Source organism: Sylvia atricapilla, chromosome 5 (genome assembly GCF_009819655.1).
Source record: "Sylvia atricapilla isolate bSylAtr1 chromosome 5, bSylAtr1.pri, whole genome shotgun sequence".
Classification (NCBI taxonomy): domain Eukaryota; kingdom Metazoa; phylum Chordata; class Aves; order Passeriformes; family Sylviidae; genus Sylvia; species Sylvia atricapilla.
The window spans coordinates 63,953,035-63,975,155 of record NC_089144.1 but is presented as its reverse complement, the minus strand read 5'-3'; the positions used below and the strand labels follow the sequence as shown (position 1 = coordinate 63,975,155).

At 40.8% G+C, this 22,121-nt stretch overlaps 1 protein-coding gene across 5 annotated transcripts in view; it reads right to left on the bottom strand.

The window, feature by feature from the left end:
• TBXAS1 (thromboxane A synthase 1) overlaps positions 1-22,121 on the bottom strand; it is a 230,242-nt gene that overhangs the window by 117,889 nt on the left and 90,232 nt on the right. For 4 of the 5 annotated variants that reach the window (XM_066319778.1, XM_066319777.1, XM_066319781.1 and 1 more), the window contains one exon: positions 6,807-6,903. In XM_066319778.1, the coding sequence (XP_066175875.1) occupies positions 6,807-6,903 (97 nt within the window). Of the gene's footprint in view, positions 1-6,806; positions 6,904-12,869; positions 12,936-22,121 lie in introns of those variants that run through there. The other variant, XM_066319779.1, reaches the window with a different exon arrangement.

The following is a 22,121-nucleotide window of genomic DNA, read 5'->3' as shown; positions in this document are numbered from 1 at the left end:
GGAAATTCTTAATTAAAAGCTATTTTTTGAGGTATAGAAGGCAGCAAAATAATTACATATATATTGACCAAGCTAGAAAGGTATTCTAGTATGTCTAGAAGACAGCCATGGAGACGTATTTGGGAAAGAAAGCAGATGTTAGGGTTGTTCACCCTCAGTGCTCCTGAACCATAAGGTCAAAACAAGGATAAGAGCCCTTGCTCAGCTTCCTGGCACTGGAAAAATCACTCAGGCATCTGGGCTCACATGGCTCTACAACAGCACCCACAATTGTGCAGTCAAACAAATTAATATTAAACAGATAAGTGCCATACAGGCAAATTCATTCCCTGCTAACATGATTCTCTTTCTATACTGCTGCTGTACCAGACAACATTTCAAACCAGCTATGATCTAGAAGCTGTATGAAACGGGTAGGCAAAAAAAGTAAATCTTAATAAATTCACTGCTTGGACACCTTTTCGCTTATCCTCCTAAGGCACAGAATGAGTTTTGGAAGCACGGAATATTCTCAGCTCAGTGAGATGAAGGCTTATTGCACATGTGGCAGGATTGAAGCTTGGATTTGTCCTACAAAGTCAGGGAGGGAGGGAAGAACATTGCAGCTCTGTATCACAAACAACTGGGCGTTCAAGGCACAGCCTGCCATCGGGCATGATGGCTTTACTGCATCAGGAACTGAAAAGCCACCACCATAGCACGCACAAGGAGGCATAGTTTGTGAGGTTTCCATAATAACTATGTCTGCAGTGCTCTAGAGAATGGAATACAGACCCAGCCTCTATTCAATTCACAAGGAGATCCCAAACCAATATATGTGCATCTGTACGCATCCATAAATATATACAGATATGTATTCAAGTTCACATGCAGATGTAGCAACTAATGATGGGACATGTTTGCTCCAGAGTTGTTATCCCAGTCACATTCCATGACCTGTATGAATCAAACAAAAAACAAGATGAAACAGGAAGAAGGAGTGGAAAAATGAGAAAAAAAAATCTAAACAGAATGAAGCAGTGAAAAAATTTAAAGCAGATTCCTCCTCTCTGCAGCCACAAAATCCAGCATGTGTTCAAAACTAACTACTCGCACACATCAGATCATCACTGGAGTATGAAGCCATCCCACTGAATGGTCATTTTAAAGTGTGGAAAAATGAAGACCTCATTTTACAAATACACACACACACACATTTGTCATGCTTTCTCATTTGTTTGAATCATTACCCAAGTACTGACTTTGCTGTCATACTGTGTCACTGGTGCTCCAAACCATGTGCCCATGCAGAGGTAAGCTTCCAGCAAAGTCCATTCATCATCTATTTACAAACTGAGTTCACTGCACTTTACAACCACAATTTCTAAGTAAACAAAGAAACTCACATGAAAGGATGACGATGGCATCGACACAACCGGAAATAATAATAGGAAGCTTAACTTGAAGAAAAGAAACATTTCTAAAGCAAACAACCAAGGGTACAGGGTCAAGGCAGCGTGCATATGTGTCTTTTGGCAACAGTATAGAACTTGTCATTCCTTAACTATTTTTACATTGAATGCTTCCAAGTGAGTATGTTGGTGGGTTCATTTTTCAAAATAAAAACTGTGTTTGTGAACACAGTAAAAGCTGGATGAGGCTCTGGGTTTGGATACACTACTCAATTACCACTGTTCACTGAAAGTAATGCAGTGAGGCCGGTGCCTGTTCTCTAAAAGTCAAGGCAGAAGGCAGCAAGAAAGATCTTGCACAGGACGTGCTAGTGATCCTTCACTTGCAAAAGGTGAAGAACACAGATGCACACAGCCAGTTCCTGAGCTGAGCTTTTTGAAGCCAGTTGTTATGTCCCAGTCCTGCTCTGGAGATACAAAATCGTTATCAGTCAGAGTAGAGTCATCTAAAGTTAATATGTTGATTTCTGCTGACTGAGGGCCTGACCCAGAATTCACAGAATTACAGGATGGTTGAGTTTAGAAGAGACCTCTGGAGGGCATCTTGTATCAAATTTAGATCGATCTTTTGATACAGTAATGCACAGTTTTCTTTCCCCTAGCAAGAGACCAGGAGGAATAGCCAGTTCAGGGATATGTCAGGCATCCTGGAGCACAACTGAACAAAATGCAGAAAATAGGTTCCTTCCCCTAATTGGTGGTTGCATTTGATTTGTTTAATGCTCTTGGTAAGCCTGAAGCTTTATAGGTTTACCAAAATAAAGATAATGATGATGATGATGAAACAGCTTAATGTAACAGACAAATTCTACATGTGAAGGGAATAATCAGATCTTATGTGGATAAACTCAAAGACGAAGAGAAAGAATAGACAAACAAAAAGAAAAGAAGCTCAAGCAACTCACTTTTCCTTCAAAAAGGGATACAAGGATTTTGTATCATATTGTATTCCTGGTACTTTTTTATTTTTACCTCTTCATTATTATTTGCTGTTAATCCATTATTATTTGTACTCCTCTAGTAGCAAAGTTAGTTTCTGACGAGAAAAGAGTGATGTTTTCTCACAGTGACTGGAATTGGCATAGTTTTTTTGAATTTAAGAATGTCACTCTCCTCCAGCTGGTTGGCAGGTAGATTTAAGGACTTGGCCTGAATCTACCACTAGTTTCCACCTGTGATAACCTCATGAATCCTGGCAGAGCACAGACTCCAGTGGCCTGGCAAATCTTGAATAGCCAGCACTTACCTTTGCCTTAGGGCTCACTGAATCCACATTTCTAGGCAATATTTTTACAGCCATCCAAATTATTTAAATTATGTACCAGGTAATGTTTCTCTTCACATTGTCCCATCTTAACATTCTGCTCCTACATTTTTAAAAGTACACTTTAATGATTCTCAAGTACTAATTGAAAAACAAATTTTCAATGCAGAAATTAAAAACAATCTGAAAACAGATTATGTATCATTATCCCACCTGGAAGAATGCAACGAACACCATAATCCTGTCTAACTTGCAACACAGTAATGAAGTTAAAAATGGTCTTAGTGCTCTTAAAAGGAAGCTTCTGTTCAAGACACAACTTAACACAGTTGTGAGAACAAGGTATCATTTTCTCCAGCACAGCCCTGTCTAAATGCTGGCTGAGGTTTCCATGGTTAACCTAAATTAAAATTAATTTCATATTTTTGGCAGAAGGTATATAAAGTAATTTTCATATTTTCTTCTTCAACTATAATTAAAAACACGGGGGGGAAAAGGCTTCATATGCCCTAAATATGAAGGTATATTACAGCAGACACTTTTGGTTTTGAATGGCTCTAATGCTTATGTTAATTGAGACCAAATTAAATGGGAAAGCAGAGTGTCATTATTGCCTTCCTGTGATTATACAGTTACCAATACATATACCCTGTGCCTACAAGGCACTAACAGCCTGTGTGCTGGGCTTGGTTGCTTGTTCTAAAAGGAAGGGAACCCTAATGCAGATTTGACCTGCAGTCATCATACACTTCTTTGGCAAGAGTTATCAACCAGTAATTCAGAAACAAGAGAAGATGGTGGGGGAATACGAAAGACTTTTTATATTTTATATTTATCTTCAAAAGATAGCCATAATAAAGATGTGAAATATATAATATCAAAGGGAAACATAAAATGAAGAGTAGTTTAGCTTGTGCTCACATGCAAGATCTACTTTGTCTATATAATGAGTGAGCAGACAGGTTCAATATGTGAGAAGTGCACAAATGGTCTAGGGTCTTTCAGGATGCATGAACAGGACACCAGATCCCTCCAAAAGAATCCTCTCAGCAGATTAAAACCACTCTCATTCCATAAAGGCTTTCAGATGACTTCCCAGAAGGGAGTCCACAAGTGCACAATCCCAAATTAATGTCATCCTGCTTACGAGCACTCAAAGGCATGACATCACTTTACAGACAGCTTTAATAAAAGCTGTCAGAATTCACTGAATCATCATCTTAGTGGCTTCTACCAATATAGTCATTGTTTGCAGCCCTTTGCAAGTTTGATTTCCCATTGTCTCTTAATGAAATATGTATATATCTTACAAAAAATTGAAAAAGCAGCAAAACAAACATGGAATATAAACTTTTTCTACACTTAGCTTTTAGAATTAGTCCTGCACATCCAGAAAATCAGTGACAATTTTTAATGTACAACTGCCACAACTGCTACAGAGAGAAAAAACTCTCTTTGAGGCATTCTAGGTTAGATAACTCAAATTTCACTCTGGTGGATGAAGCAGAAATCTTGATTTTGTAAATGCACATGAGGAGGTCAGAAAAGAAAAGCACAAGTGTGTTTTCCTACGACCTGTTCAAACCCAGTGGTCTCACCTGCTTTCCCATCCTCTCAGCCTAAAAGGCTGATACTCTTAAACTCAAAAAAAGGTTTTGGGTTGAAATAATAAGTATGTGCCATGTTTGGACTGGAATATATTAGTCTAGCTTTGTGAACGGCACTGACTCCAAAGTCAGTTCTATAACCACTCTTCACTGGAGAAGGAATTCATAAAATAAAGAAGGGGAGCCTTTTTAGCATTTTGAATTCTCCACTAGCAAATAGAAACCTTCGCTTGAAGTAGAGGAGCTTGCTTTGACTAATTTTAAAATATACAAACAGAAGCTACCCTATTAAAATCTTAAAATGACATTTATTCAGTCAATGTGATAAGAACGAATTCTATTACTTGGAAAGTGCTTTTCTCACCCTCACCTTTCAATCATTATTTGCATACAACCCAAATCACATCTGAATAAATTTCACTGGCCTTCCTTATGTACCATCCAGCATTATTTATATTCATGTAGGATTACTAGTGTACAGGGTAACCAAATACTTCCCCAAGAGAGCTGATGGCAAATTGGAGACAGCTTCCAGTGTAAAAACTCCAGAGGAGAAAAGATCCCCAGGCTGAATGTGGAAAGACCCAGAAACAGAAGGCTGCATATCTGCAGTAAGTGAAAAGCAATGACTGGAAGAGGAGAGAACAAAGTGAAAAGTGAGGAGCAATCAAAGATTGTGGCTATGTGAGAAGACCATAGAACAAGCAGATGAGAGCATATAAGATGAAGGAAATTCATTTGATTTACACTCATGGGCATTAAGTAAGACAGAAATAGCAACCGTGAACAGGGGGAAAACTGCTAGTTTTGCTAAAGAGAGGGCTAGGAGTTAAATTTTCTCATCTGTCATAGGCTTTCTGGCAGACATGTCACTCTATCTATGTATCAGTTCCTCATCAATAAAGCAGGATGTCGTACAGAAAAGCCACAAATGATTCAGGAGACAGTCAAGTGATAAGGCCAAGATGTGAACCTGCAGAGACAGCTCTACCTAACAGATCCTTAATGAAGAACAAGAAAAGGAGAGAGGGACTGTAGTGACATTGCCTACCTGAATTTCAGAGAGGGACACAGATGTCACAGGCAGACCATGACAGAAGGACATACAACCAAAGAAAGAGAGAGAAACCTCTGAACGCAAAAAGCCTGGAGAGGAAGAAAAATTTCACCAACTGGAGTATGACAATACCAAGAAAGATGTATCCAAATGACCAGGCTGACTAAAGTTAGGAGCAGAACAAATCTCTGTGTCCTCTCAAAGGAAAGCTTTCTAATTCCAGGGAAGTGTTACTTGATCACCAGCTACTGCTAGGTGTAGTGGGTACAGTCTAATGTTACCAAATTGAAAAAGAGAAAAGCATGGGAAAGTTATAGACAGGAAGAAATGGGTTCCTGCTTGGGATGGAAAATTTCTTCAAGTATAGAGAAAACAGGGGAAAGCCCCTTGTCATATATAAGAAGCCTAAGAAGTCTAAAACCAGATTCTTCAGCCTAAGAAGTCTTCAGCCTAAGAAGTCTAAAAACAGATTCTCCCTTTCAAGTGTGAGGCATGGGCAGAATGGTGGGCAGCTGGTACCAGTAGTTATTAAGATATAGGCAGTCACAGGATGAAACTCAAGTACCAAAAGAAGGAAGCCAAGGAGACAAGCAGTCTGCAAACAGACTGACTGGTTGCAGAGAGGATCAGAGGAGACAGACAGATGATTAGAAAAAAAAAAATGCTCCCCAAAGGGCACAAACAACCCTCCTGAATACACATGAGTTTGTTTGAGCAGGTTTGAGCATACAAAGGGTCCAGAGGGAAGCAGGGAATGGATAGGACTGAGGCAGCACACAGTGACAGTATTTCCTGGTAAAATGCTCAGCAACTGCTGGAGTTACTCATTCTGCCTCATTATTTGCTCTAACCACCTCCTGAAAATGACCTTTCCAAGGTGAGTGTGACCAAGAGCGTATGTATAAATTCTTGCTAAGTCAAACTTCCTTCTTTGCTATTTATTATTTTCAGGTATGACTAATATACAATAGCTGTGGGAGGCATGTCCTTGTCCCAAGCAGACTGCTCCTGCCCTGTGAGGTCTAAAAGCACAAAACAGACCGTGTGTGGGAGAAAGCAAATAGTACCATCTCCATGTTACAGATTGAGAACTGAGGAAGAGAACCAGTAAGTGATTTTTCCGAGATTTCACAGGAAGTCAGTGGCAAAACTGGATATTGGAAACCTCTCTTCAACATCCATTTGGTGTTTCAGTCACAAGGATGGTGTGTCTCTCCTAAGGACATTCCCTTTCATCCTCAGAGTGTTCTGGTAACAAGAGTCTTTGACTGAATGTATTTATTGAGTGTGTGTAGCTTAAGGCCTTATTGAACCGTGTTGTAATTTTGCCTCTGTATTTCCATCTTCTTTGTAGCCACTTTTGGTCTGAGCTCAATTCAGTAGTCCTACCAACTCCATCCACAAAGCCAATTTTTGTATGTACTTACAGTTCTGTTGGTGAAATTACTAAAATCTGTCACTAAGATTTGCTTGATCATCTCTGGTGAGGAGACCACCACAAACATCTGGCGACCAATATAATACCTAGAAAGAAATAAAGAGTAATTTTAGCAGATGGTGACCACAGAGAACGATCTCCTTCCCTAAAATATCTTATTTTGCTTGAATGTACTTGCAGTGAACAAATATCACAGAAAATGTATTCCCATAGGTAAAGCAGTATCTTTCCCCAGCCCTCCCAGCTGTTAAATTAAGATGCATGGTCCTGGAATTTAAAGGAAACAGCTTAAAATCCTTTACTGATTAATCAATACTCAACCAACATTTTAACATAAAGGTTTACACATACACACTCTATGCTCACTCTGAATTCTGTGCAAAGTGATGTAGCATCACTAAAGCAAACTATAGAAGAGTAAAACATTAGAAATCAACTGAAATAATCATGAAAGACCTACAAAATTGAATTTTCTGCCATTAGCCACGCAAAATGTCTTTTCATGGTTAAGCCCTGCCTCTAACACGTCTTTCCAGAAGTCCCCCCAGTGTGAATGCAGTAAGGCACACTTCCACCACTTCTATTAGCACTGGAACTGAGTGCATCTCAGGCTCTGAATGGCCATGAACAAACCTCACATTACACCAATAGGGAGGGGGGAAAAAAAGGAGGGAAAATTTTTACCAAGTCTAAGAGAAGTAGTAAAAGTTCAGAAGAACAATAAGTGATAGAGGTGTCTCTGCTGTACAGCCTTTATCTCCCTGCTCCCATTTTAATATGACCTTGTGGAGCCAGGATCTGCCCTTCTGTGTCTTCACACCACTGTGGATGCTGCATAGGCACTGGGACCCATCCCAAGCCTACAGCTTCTAGGGGTGCAGAGCTCTCCTCTCCAGCACCATTTCTTCCAAGGCTACAGGCACTCGAAGGTTGGCTGCTCTGCTCGGGGAGGAAGAAGCACAACCAGCAAGCAGAGCTTGCTTGCAGTCCCTACCTTTGTTGATGGCTGGACCAGAAAGTCTGTTCAGGCAGCAGTGTCTTCCTTTCTCCACCAGGAGAGAGGAAGAAGAGGTTGGAGGTAGCTCATAGCAGAATGAACACAGGAGCAGTACCACAGATGCTGCAATAGCACAGTAATAGCCATGCCTAATCATTTTGGTATGCCACAGCTCAGTATCGATATATTGTTTATCACCTGTCTGCACTGCAGTAACTGAATAGACAAGCAACCCTGGGCTGAATTAAATATAGTAACAAGGGGTTCCCATGGCAATGAAGCTGCAGCAGCCTGATTGCTTCAAGGGCAAACAAATCAGACAAATATCTTGATTCCAAAACAAGGTTTCACAGCCCAATCTGACCTCTCTATCACCAAAACTTGTAACAAACAAATGGCAGAGAAGAACAAGAACACAGTGTTCTTTAGGAAGGAAGACATCATCTTTTCTTCTTTCACGGGTTTGCAGAGGGAACTTTTATTTCCCAAATGCAAGTCACAGGCACTACTGGAACATGAGACGTCGGCGGTGTGGTCTGTGAAGGTAAATCTTTTTCAGGTCTTCCAGTCTGATCAACCACTGTACAAGTAGCTGCCTGTAATGGTCAAACTTTTAATCAGAATCCTCACAGGTGCATAAAAAAGAGCTGATGCCTCAGACTGAAGAGGGTTTTGATCATAGACTTTAGCAGAAGAGGACAATGTCCTACATGCAACTTTTGCAAGTACTTTGTAAAGTTTTTCTGGCATCATAGAGGCAACATAAGCTCTCAAGGCAAAGACACACTGCTCTGACCCTACCCAGAATGACTGGCCACAAACACTGATCTTTCATGCTCACACCTCACTTTTCTTCCCTCCAAGTTTAGCAAGTTCCCTGTCACATCTGTTGGTTAGTGACTGATGGTCCTGCACAAACAGCTTGTCCCAGGGATGAGCTTTCAGGACACGAGATTCCAAATCTCAATTAGAAGCTGGTTATGTCTAGCCAGGCAGCTTAACTCTGACCAGCAAGGGGCACCGCATGATACATCAGGCAAAAATTCATGTTTGTCTAAGAGAGACACACTTCTAGTTTACTTCAGACCCAGGAAACTGTAAAGCTCCAGCTCCTGTCCACTGGAATAACAGGACAGTACTAACAGCAGGAGTCTCTATGTCACAGCACACTTTGTGCTTGAAAGCCTTCAGGACAAAAAATTTGGGACAGGAGCATCTCCTACTCAAGCTGCTTTTATGAGAAAGTGACTCAGAAGCCAAGCTTACGCCAACAAATCTATTCATCATCCTCCAGCTCAGACCAGTCACCCGAACTCCCAGTTCTGTTTCCACAGCTAAGCTCTTTCTTTTTAATTTACTCTTCTCTAACTTTCCATCTACAGGCACCTGCTTCTCCTTTCTTTATGCAGTTATACATTAGGGAAGAGAAGGAGAAGAAGGGGGGAAAAAAACCCATACTAATAAATAGAAACACGGTCACAGGGTCTTGAACAATCCCCCAACTAATAAATAGAAAATGCTGGGGGAAAAAAAAACAAAAGCAACAAACTACTTAAAACGAATTTTAAACAGAGTTCTGCCTTTTTTTAAGGAATGACTACTATAAAGCACACACATTATTCCCAAACAGCAAAAGCTCTCTTCCTGCCTTTTTTCCATTCTCCTACTTTCTGTATACAATCTTCCAAACCTTTTCTAGGACACAAAAAGATGAGGCTGTGTATGGACATACTTTGGAAGTCAAAATCTATAAGCCAAATGCATGAGTTCCACACGGTCTTTCCCGGAAGTTACGGAAAAAGGACAAGTAGAACTATGCATGAAACAAGATCACCTGAGCTATTTAATTCAGCAAACACAAGTCTGGAACCTGAAAAGCTGCCAGAAAGATGTTTAACTGAGTTTTAATATATTTTAAATCCTTTGCAGGATCAAGGCCTCAGTCACAAAACAAGAGGCTATCTCCCAGCTAGGTGTTTTGGATTTTTTTCACTTGTTTTGAAATAGCAAGTAAAAGATAAAATCCTCCCGAACAATAATCTATTCTTCCCAAGTAAATAACATATTCAACCCTGCCATGTAACTTCATTTTGATTCTGTATTACTGGGTGAGGATATCACTAGTCTTACGTAGACTTAGATTTATTATTGAACAAAACCTGATATTCTTGTCAGATTTTAATAAATAAGAGTTTGAGAAAAACAAAAGCCTCTGGGCAAGTACATTGCAAATGGATTCATGAATAATTTAGGACAGCACTTTTTATTAACTTTTCCTAGGTTAATCTTTCCACAGGGCTCATTCACATACAGAAGTCCTACCTTTAGCTCCAGTACCTTTACACTGTTTGACCCAACACTTCATAATATTTTCATCTAGGGCTTTCAGGGTGTAAAGCAAATACTTGGGAATACCTAGCCTGCTCCTGCAGAGAAAAAAGAATTCATGGAAGTAGTGTGACACCCTTGGGGGGACGCACCTCTGTCCACATGGAAATCAGTTGTAACACTGCCACACTAGCAAAAAGTAAATTTCGTGATCCACACAAGGAGACAAATTTTCCTCTGTAGATGAGATATCAGTTAATTAAGTTATGCTGTTGGGGCAATTCTATTGTATTTCGGTTTAAAGTGCAGCTGGAGGGAAAAAAGGCAGGAAGAGAGCTTTTGCTGTTTGGGAAAAGCAAAACAAATTCACACTTTGAACCAGTAGCTTTAGCTCCATATCAAAGTGAAAGACCTGGTACCAGTACATCAACAGCACAAGTACAGTGTGAGCTTTCTCCAGTAGATGAAAATGTGGATGAGGAGACATTGTCCCAGCAGACTGCCGGTGTAAAAGCCAGCAGCCTTTGGCCACATCATCCTCAGGATGGCCAGGCAAATGGGCTTTCACAAGCATTCAGCAGAGGGCATGAGACTACTCCCAGAAGCTGTGAAAAAAGCCAAGATTGCCAAAGGGCTCGCACTTCAAGCAGATGGTTCTATCACAGGGTATTGAACAAAATAAACCAAACTTCATTGGAAGTGTTTCAATTACTGAAGAGGCTACAAACATCCACCACACCCAGCAGCATCAGTTTCATTCCTAAGAGCAGACAAGCACCCCTCTTAAAGCAATTAATGAGAAAGACAGAGATTACTACCCTGTGTTCAGGGTTCACCCAGGATGTTGCAGTCCTCTTTACAATGATTTAGTCATTCTCTAAACACATCTTTTATCCACAAGAATAAACAGCAATCCAGCAACGATCTCTGCAGGTTTGCTCATGCACCACTGTTGCTTCTGCAGACATGTGGCCTAGGTGTCTCAACCTCACACCTTGTGCCTGCCCATGACCACAGAAGATAACCCATGGAGGTAAGAGATGCCTGCCAAGCCCAACGCTGAGCTGAAATAGGAGTGATAAGTCAAGGGCACGTTGGACTGCCCAGTCTCCCCTGAAACACTTCAGCCATCATCTTCCTTCCCGATGTTTGACAGGGATCTCCCCAAAGTGCAGATTTCTGTTCTCAGATGACACAGAGGATTATTCAGCTACTTTTAATTTGAAAGATCAATTCAGCATTAGCCTTTCCACACTCCCAAGATCATCCTGGCCACACTGCATGGTTATCTGCTGCCAACAGCATCTCCCAGATGCTGAGCCATGGCCGTGCTCTCTGAGCAACGCTCACGTTGCACAGGAAGAGGTGGAGAGCACACACAGTACCTTATGGCAAAGGGCCATATGTTTTTATACAACATCCATGTGGGAAACACCTGCAACCCTTTCACCTTGTTTACAGTGCTGCTGTCAATTCACAGAAGACTTTGATCTTCCTATCTGTTATCAGCCTCGTGTATTACAACCACAGAAATCATAAAACATATATATGCTGTTAGGCAATAAGCAAGGCTTTGTTTTCTATGCTGTGGTCTGGTTAAGTACACAAAGATCATCTGTAGAGCCATATGAAAATAGAATATTTTATTATTGCCATTTTCTTCAGGGAAGAGCAAAGAACAAAGAAAAAAAAAAAGGCAATGAGGGGGAGAAGGAGAGGTGTACAAAGACAGATAGGGTGGGAAAAGGCTGATTCTCTTCGGCAACTTTTCCTTAAAAGAAGTTCCTCGATCACGCTGCCTCTTTTGTTTAGAGACACCCTTTCATTGCAGGAAAGAAATGTAAAAATGAATAGCACAATGCTTGTTTAAAATAGGCCTGAAGCCAAGCTTTACTTACTTAATTATTTCAGAGGTCAGCAAATTGATTTGTCATACCACTGTCCCCTCTCAGTGCTCGAAGGCAATTCAGATGTGGTAGGACTAAGCAATACATAATGAACAGCTGCAAAACCCAAATGCAATCTGCACAAAAAGGGTCAGTTTGGGCTGAGAGGAAAGGAAAGGAGCGGGACAAATTTGTCAAGTACCACGAGTATTATTCGTGTTTTATTAGCAGCTGAAGGTCTCCAAGAGTCCCATATTCTAATTTGACCGGAGATATTCACAAATAGAAATCTTATTCTAGGCCTATAGATCCTACAACTTAAATAACCTTAAGTGACAGTGGGGAAAACAAGTAACATCTTCCATTTTCCACCTGAGGGACTGGAGGACAGTCAGGAATGGAGGAATTGCCAGCAATCACCTTTTTTTTTTTTTTTTTTCTGTTAACACCCTGTGGGAACAAGACTTCTCAGCTGCTACGTACACCTGGAAATTGCATGGCAGCTTTCTTTGGGAAGGTTGGGGACTAACTCCTGTGCCACTTGTTCTGCATCCGAGGCTGTGACTCTAGTTGGTAAGGTGCTTGCCTGGACTATTTTTATAAAGCACCCACAAGTTGAATATCTCCAGATTAGAGAACCATGAAACACCAATTAACACTTAGGAGAAGAAAAACTAACTAACAAACAAAAACCAAACACAAAAAACTCAAAACCACAACACCCTAGAAACAGGTGAAATTACTGCACATGAAAATGAAACCCCATTAGGACTGAGAACTCTCAGGCACAGAGAAAAGTTTGAAAGCACAGGTCTGCCAACACACACACATCCTCACACACCTCATCCAGAGACTTATCCAATCCATTGTGTAAATTCATGAAAAAAACAGGCACGGCCATACTGATTTCTGTGTAAGCATAAATTATTCCTCATTTCCTTTTTCAATGAACTGCATTTCTTTTCATGTTGTGAAAGTTTTAAAATAGACACATAGGACTATTCATTTAATTCCTGGGTGCATTAAAAATATCATGTAACATAAAATGCTTGCTCACACACACTGCCTGTGCTGCTCTGTACAGTTATGCACCCAACTCTTTGTCCACACACTTGGGATTAAAAATGCTATCATCTTCTACATACCAAGAACCTCTGCGCTATCTCCAACTTGCACCTTGCCAGAAGGCCTCTGCCTTCTGACATGCTTAAGGAAGTATCAAAAAAAAGGAAGAAAACTCTAGGATTATTTATCTTCTCCCCACTACTGAAAACGCACAGCTATTTTTAAAGGAGCTCCTCCCTCATCAGGTGCAATGAGAGACTTGTGGTACAGAAGGAATATATTTAATGTTGACAATGAGGAGAAGGAGGGCTGATTGAGGCCACTACAGTGCACAGAGTTGTTAGAGTCTTGCAAGTGACTTATACCAGGGTGCAAATGAAATCTGTTTCTGAGCATCTCTAACCCCAGGGTTTAGCAACTTGAGGTTGTCACACACTTTTACTAATCCTTTCCCCCTTCCAAGTGAGCAGTGCAGGAGACACAGCCCCTATATGGCTGTGTTAATTCATTCATGAAATGAAGTAGATGACATTTACCCACATATAAGAAATGACAGAGATTAAATTAAGCTCACAAAGTGCCATGAAGAGGAAAAAAAAAAAACCCTCTGAATTATACAAGCATATTCAGCAATCTACATCCATTAGGCTTTTGGAGGCAATCTGAGTCCAGACCTAAGTGCAAGTATAAAAACTCAAGCCTGCGTTCATGGATTGTGGAGAGAAGCATCAAAAGGGATGGGCAGCGATAACAATTGCTTCTTTTCTCCGTCGAGGTGGGCTGCAGCAGAAGCTGGGTTCCAGGGCAGCACAGAGCCACGGGGCTGTGGACTGTGCTTCTCCCCAGCTGGGGAGCTGCCACTTCCCAGTGCTGGCAGGGGTTATTTTTATCCTGCCAACTGGGCTAAGATGATTACCACTGCCACTCCGCATGCTCGCATCATACCGCTAGTGCTGATTAGCTACATCAGTATTCCACTTCATTAATGCCAAATGAAAGCTGTAAATAGGGTACTGCTCTTACAGGATGCTACTGGAAATGAGAAGTACTGTGATATTAATAAGAAACCAGTCACTCCTCCTGCGTGCATGGTACTATTGTGACCGGGTGACGCTAAAAGTCCTCACAGCTCTTTACCTCAGCAAGAGTGTCAGAACAATGTTCCTAAATCTTTTCCCATGGTGCTTCCCACCAAGCTGGGCGGTATTAGTCTGTGTTTTGTTACTGGTGTTTAGACTGTGGTATTTTCAGCAGCGCCTGTTTTGTCTGCGCTCGCTAAAGCGCGCTCTGCCTGACTGACCCCGTGAGATGGTGCAGCAGGCATTTCCTCTGGGTTTCAGCATATTTCTGCCTTTCTGGGGGTTTTCGAGATGCAGCGTGAGAACAGTCTCATCTCTTGCTCTTGGCACCTAATTCCCCACTAAAGTAGTCCTTTGCCATAAACTGAGGGAAAAATCCTGGTTTTTAGTTAGGAGCTCTAAGCTTCTTTAGACAGATAGGTAAGCAATTTCTGGGAAACAACCAGCAGCATTACCCTGGCAGGGCTAAAGCCATTTCATCCAAGATAAATGGAGATGCAGCAGCACACTTGCAGAAGATGAGGGATACAACCGTGGTGCCGCATCGAATGATATGGCTGAAAGGACCTGTGGAGGAGGGGAATGCAATGCAGGGCTGCTTTCTAGCAAAGTATGGGGAGCCTGTGTCCATGAGGCCAAGGAGGATCCTCAGTGTTCCAGAAAACAGGGGATATGTGTGTGTCACAGTGAAGGATCCAAGAAAGATCTGGGGAAAGGAGACAAAAGGAGGAGAGCATATGTGCGACCATACGGAGAAAACAAAACAGGAAGGCGGTCAGAGGATTTAAATATCGTTTGTGATACTACGGCATCACAAGATACAGCAGGTGATAAAGCAGGTTGACTATAATAAAAGCACAGGTGTAATGAAGTTTATAGTTACACACCCATCACTAAGCTTCATATAAGCCAACGTTCCAGGGTGACTAAAACAAAACCCACGTGATCTGACTGCTGCCTCTCATAAAGCCTTTCTGACCATCATAAAATTGAGGTTTGCTTTATTTTTTTCTCCCTGAGACCTGAAATCAGGGTACACAGAAAAGCCATCCATAACTGCCTTTGTGCAAGCTTCATCTCATGTATGCTTTACTTGTCATGGCCAGAACTCAAGTGTGGCTGGAGTTCTTCACTTCTACAGTCTTGCTTAGCCATTTTAGCCCTGGAGGAAAAAGGCTTTCACAACACACCAAGTATCCCTATCTGCTGAAAAGACGTGTCCTCATACATATCTTCAAAAGCAGCATTCGGAAAAGAGACATTCCAAATCAGTAGGCTGTTTCTGTTTGTTTTAAGTCTGCACTTTATCTTTCATTTCTTTATAGGCAAGACAGCTCATCTGTCTCCTGTAAATAGGATCAGCAGTGGTGGACGAAACAATATTTTATTTTTGAATATATCTGAAATAAACATGTACATAATTTTCTTTCAGTGGAATCCTTCTTACTGGCATTCTGATCTTAAATCAAAGAGAGAGTTATATTGTATACCATCCCTCTTAGTACCTTTTCTCTGCTTATGTTAATGCAGGTGCACGCATTTCTGAAATAATAATGTCGTGATATTAGAGTATTTTAATTCTTCAATAATAGATAGGACTCAATAGAATGGGGTTTTTTTTTTCACCATAAACATAGCATGATGGAATGAGTAAGCCAAATTGAATTTCATGTAGCTACACATGCAATAGGCCACCTTGTAGAATAAGAAGTGACACTTTGACTTGGTCATGGTTACTAGCCTGAAAATAGTTTAAGCAAGTGAAAGGAGGGTTTCATAAGTGGGAAGCCACGAGCAGCTCATTCATTTGGTTTGTGTGCAGTAAAGTCACAGATCCCAGACAACAATGGACAGCCTTACTCAGAGAGGGAAAGGCTTGTCAGACTAACCACGAGGGGTACAGTCACTGGGACTTGCTTTTCTTGCATGATCTGCCTGAAAAAATATGTGTAAACAAAGGAAAAAAAGATATTAACCATCTACTGAGCTCTTGGGAATGTACTTTTTATGCTACAGCATACAAAATGCCCACAGGAAAGATTAATTTTTTACCTATAGCAGCATGTACTTTTTCTATACATTCTTAAGATAAACACACACACAAACCCATTTATTTTGTTAATGCATTATTAAATGTACACTAATAAAAGTAATTTCCCAATGCTTGATGCATTTATCATGAAACCACTAGCAGAATTCTTTACAATAAAAACGCTAGCAGTACACATGACCAACCTAAATTATCTAGGGAAATGGCTAATATCTGACCACGCAGAAACATTAGAAAGCAGGGCTTTGTTACAGGGTGGAAGGAGAAAAATAGATGTATTTTCTTACAGAAAAATTGCAATGATAGAATTATTTTTAATAGTACAATGCTACAGCTCCAGGAAATTTTCCTGAATCAATTCAATATGTGTCGTGCGGGATTTTAAAAACCCATTAAAAATAACCATGATAAATTTCCTAACCTCTTTCAGTGCACCGCACAGAAGACAAAGGAAACTGCAATTCAACAGAGATAGAAAAGAAAGAAAAGAACAGAAAAACCTGATAGCTTGTGTAGCAGCAGTAACATACTCACTAACAACAACGAGCGAATCTGTACCACAAAGGACAAGAAGAGCAGGAGTGATGTGTACAACTGACAATGGCACTCCAAAGTAATGGCTTCCAGGAAAATCTGCTGTTACAAATGGACAACGTGCTGCGGAGAGGTAGTTGAGTCACAGCTTTCATAACATGGCAAATTATTTCAGCCTAAGAATGAATGTACCAAACCCCAGGGTGTATATGGCTCTGGTAAGGCAACTATGGAGATTACATCCTACAAACAGCTAATATGCTCACCTGGTTTAAATTATTAAACCTCGCTGAAATCCATGCAGGTTCAGGGAATTTTTCCCATCTTTAATGGGTAGTCATAAGGTACAGATCATGTTTCAAACTGTAATACTAGTGAAAGCACTGCCTAGTTGACCTATTTTCCATTTACCATGTTCTACATATTATCAGTTGTAACAAACATACTTCCTTTGCTGCTCCCTTCTTTGTGGTGGGAGAAAGGGGGGCAATTGCATAACATATGGCATATGCATCACTTTATCTTTAAACAACCCAAATCCCTGGGGATGGAATAGTACATGTAGCCTCCTCTTCCACAGCTCGATCCTTTCACCTTCATTGGCAAGTCCTGTTCACCTGCCCTTTCTACTGAACCCCAGCTAGAGCACAGCAAATCACACTGACATTGCTCTGCACATGTGAAGTCTCTTCACAGCTGCATTAAACAGCTGTCCCAGACCCACATCTGGCTGCCTGGGGACAGGAGGAATTTCTCCTCTCTGTCTCAGTCATAGCTGCTTGGCTGGAGACCACAGGATTGCCATGGATCTGCTCCATTTTTGAGTCCACGTTACCATTCTGCCTTGCTATGCTGCTACCCAAACCCTCTGGATGTCTGGAGTCAGCTGGAGCAGTTTCCTAGAGCCCTTGCCTCCAAACAGTTCAACGTACATGAAACACCAGCAGTCATGATTAAGATTTCTGAGAACACCTGAAAAAAAACAGCATTTCTAATTGCACTAAATTTACTTAGAAAAGGGGGGAAAAACAGTAGATTTGAAGACAGACCAATGTAAACACCTCATATTCCTTCTAAATAGAAATGTATTGGGGCCAATTTCAAGCCACTTGATCCTCATGCAATGACAGATGTATAGCAGAGATACAACCCCCTGAATCTATTCATAACTCCTATAAACAAAGCGGGGAAAAAAATACAAGCACAACAGTAGGATGAACCATCATTGAAGTAAATATATTGATCTATCAAAAATGATTGAAGACTGACAATAAAAGGGTTATAAATTCTTAGAAGAAAGAGAAAGTAAAAAAAAAAAAACAAAAAAACCACAAAACCAACCCACTGAAAAACTCCCACCTACATTCACAGGGAAAAATAGACTGGAACAATAAAACACAATGGCAGTGCCTGTACATCTTTGATAGCTGCCCCTCCCAAAAGCTGGAACAATCCTGCTATAAACCAAGCAAATGAAAATGTAAATGCATGAGCAATTGTCTGGGGGATTCAGAGGCTTCGTGTCCTGTAGGTAAAGAAGGAAGGGGAATAAGGTAGGAAAGCATGAGAAGGCACCACTTTTAATATCAGCAATTATTGATTATGCTCTTCTCACCTGGAGCCTTTTAAATCTTTTAAATCTAGCAGAGACTTAGCAGTTTATGGGCAACATGCCTGCATGGCAGGGTCAGCACTACCAGCAGTACCCCTCATCCTCTGACCTCAGTGTAACCTGCTGCTTCCACTCCTCTGGCAGCAGGGACAGCCTGTGGATTTCAGAGGTGCCAGCCTCTGAAAGTGCGAGTACAGCTGCCTGCAGAAATCCAGTATCCAAAACGGTGAGCCCAGGAGAGGCAAAAGATTGGGAATTACACTGAATGCAATGCCCACAGCAGTCCTGTGAGTAGGTACAAACATAGTGGTGTATCAAAAGGGTCTGCTCCAAGGCTTACAAACTGTATAGTTGTTTAAATTTAAATTCCTTTTTTGCTAAGGAAATGAACAGGATGAAAATTATGGTAGTTTCACAAACATCTGTCCTTCACTACTGATGAAAATCCGATTGTATTAGTTACAGGACAAAAGCAAATAAAATGCCACTGTAACAGGAGAAAATATGGGTCTGTAGTAAGAATAAGTTTAGGTAATTCAAATATTAATCTTCCCATTTTTAATATACTTCTTTATTTCAAAAATAAAAATTTATATTCTTTTAATAGAATTTAATATTTAAAAACTAATGCCTTTCTGTGTGATGTAACATTACAATCTGACCTAGTTTAACATTTGTCTCTGTACTGTGCTTGGAGACCTAGTTTCCCTTTCTCCTGCCCCAAACACAGCTTATTTCCTACTGGTCTAAATGGACAGCCAGTGAACATACAAAATTGTTAGGCTGCTTTGGTAACATTTTACTTCGGCCCTTCACACAGAGTATTTCATAAGATGCTCCATACAATAAAAGGTCCTGAAGAACCAAGATCCTCTCATAATGTCACCTTGAAAGACTGCGCAGCAATTCCCAGTGTCCTTGCCAAGATCTTTTTCCAATAAAATAGATTCCAACATTGACAGAAAAGCCTGGATTATTGTTGAGGGATAAAACATCTGCTGCTAGACCTTCCAGAGTCAGAACACTGCTCCAAACTCACTCCTTTTTCTGTAAACTATTTTAAGAGATCTGGGTATATCTTCAAATTTGCTGTAGAAAACCTAATTTTATTCAGTAGGTACCATCATCCAAAAATTGAAGTACTATAACGTGAGAGAGACCTAAACATTGGGTCAAGATGTTCAAATAGTCAAGACTCCACGGCTGTAACGCAGCTATGCTGAAGTAAACAACAGCTTGAATGCCCAGACCATTATTTTCAGGCTTGTTTGCATGGGGCAGAGAGGAGATTCTGGGACAAGACATGATGTGAATCTTAATAAAGTTAGACTAAAAAAAAGCTCCTATGGGAGTATACCCCAATAATTGCTGGAGGACACGGTCAGTCTTTTCCCTGCTGCAGTGTCTGTCATTGCAGAGCTGCTGTGTCTCTGCATGGGAGGTTTTTTGACATTTCTACCGCTTTTAATTATACTTGTAGAATTCTATTGAGATGACTAAAACATGTCCTCCTGAAAGACCAGCCTTCAGGTTTAGCCACTAAATTTAATGGAGGGAAAGAAAGATTCAAAATCCCCAGGGTGATGGTGGCTCAGCTCATCCCATGTTCCCCAAGATAGGAAAAACAAAGGAGTGTAGCTGAAAACAGTTCTTCCTCTGCAGTGGGGTATACTTTTGCCTATTGCCTGATGAAATCATACCCAGCTCACTGCCAGCAGAAGGTCAGACATAAAGCAGACTCTCCAGGGAAAGAAAAGAGGTAGTCAAACAGAGAAAAAGGGTAATTTTAAGATGGTGCCAAATCAACAAAGAAAAACGAGATATTTTGTTCTCCTTTCTACTAATAAAACTTAGTAGACTAAAATTGATCCCCAGACCAATAAGGTAGCGGGAAAAACTAAAACCTATATAGAATAAAACCATTAAAAAATAATGAAGAGATTCATGGAATTACATAAAAACCTTAGAATGACATTAAAATTGTCAGGTCATGTTACTGTTTTCTACTTAACGTGGATAAGAAAAACAGGGAGGAATTAAAATTAGAGCATGGAGGAAAGATAGCATAGAGCTAAAGAGGATAGAAAGAAGTAAGAGAAAGAAAAACCCAGAGCAAATATTTAGAGGGGGAGGGAAGGAAGTATGAAAGAGCATAAACACATAGCCTATATAAGTCAAGGTCATGGATGGAAAAAAACAAAATTAGAACAAACCCCAACAAAGTGGTGGCACCAATTGAACAATGACATTGAAGGCAGCACTTGATAGGAAACATCTCTGGCAAAGTGTAGTCATCCTCACAAAGGAAAATACTACTATTTCTAAGAAGCTAATTCATAGACATCCCAAATTCATTCCTGTGCAATGCTTTGGTGTCCTAAGGGGCAGAGGCCTCATGAGGTCTTGTCTAAGGGCTCCCCACCATGGGCACCACCTGCATCCTGGGGCTCCTTTCTGGTGGCATGGGAAAGGTCATGGATGCTCCAGCCTGTGCCAGGCTTGCAGTCAATAGGCTGGTGATCTGCAGTTTCCTCTCTGCATCCTTCTCCAGACCTAGTGTGGGATCTGTGGGAAAGGCAAATCCCTTTTGCTCAGTGCTTCTCATAGCATAGTCACAAAACAGTCACAAGTTGGTTTTGGATTTCTTTGGGTTGCCAGAAAGAAAGGGAAACTGGCATTAGGGAGTCACCTGGAGAGGCAATAATTTGACCCTCCCGTGAAGCGACCAAGTCACACTGGAGAAGCTCCTGAGCATTAAAACTGATCTACTTCAAAGGCTGCCAAGAAAGGGGACACACAAGCACAAACACATTGGGAAGCATGATGCATTTTCCTCCCTCTACATAGAGTGAGGGGAAATTATTCAAGAAATGCATTAAAAAATTACCATGCATGACACTGGGAATACCAGTTCATAATCAGATACACAGCGAGTGAAGTCAGAGACCATTAATAGCTACTGAACATTGCATATTGCATGTATCTGCTTTAGGTTTGCATCAATACTTCTGGAGCACTGTAGGAAATTCTAATGAAAGCCTTTAATATGCACAGCAGAATCTACAACACTGCCATTTTCCCATGCTTTCTAGGAGGATTGAAATAATGCCTCAGATTTTTCAGCCTTTTAAAAGCTCTCCACCTGCTTCTTTCCAAATGGTGGAAAGGGGTGGGGGGGAAATTACAAGGTGGACTTTACAGCTTGTTAAAAAGTTTAACCAATACAGGCTCCAGTAGATAATGAAGACAGTAGAGCAGTGTGAAATTGAGTCTAAGGAACAAGTTTTTGTAACTCAGAATATTTCCTCCCCCTTCCTTAAATGAGGATGACACATTGTGGTACGCAGGTGTAATATGATAAGAAGCAGCAATCTGTTCAGCAGTTTCATTCCCTTTAAAACTATCATTTTAACCATTAATTAGCTAGGAAGCAGGTAGCAGAGATCAAAGTTCACCTGTGCTATATATTAGCTGTAAAACACTCCTCAGACAGCATGTTTTCAAAAGAAACTACACTTTTCAAATAATCCTAGGATGGAGCTCACAAGGACTATGCTTCAACAGCTAAATGCTGCACAGTACAAGCATGCAAGGAACCAAAAAGAACCACTTCTGCAGGAGGAAATGGAGGTGAAACCTCCTCCTAGACAAGGCTGCTGTATGCATACACAGAAGCAGACCAAGATTTAATCAGGTTACTCAGATGCTTAGATATGGTACAAGGGCCTGCTCCTGCTTCCATCATCAGTCTGA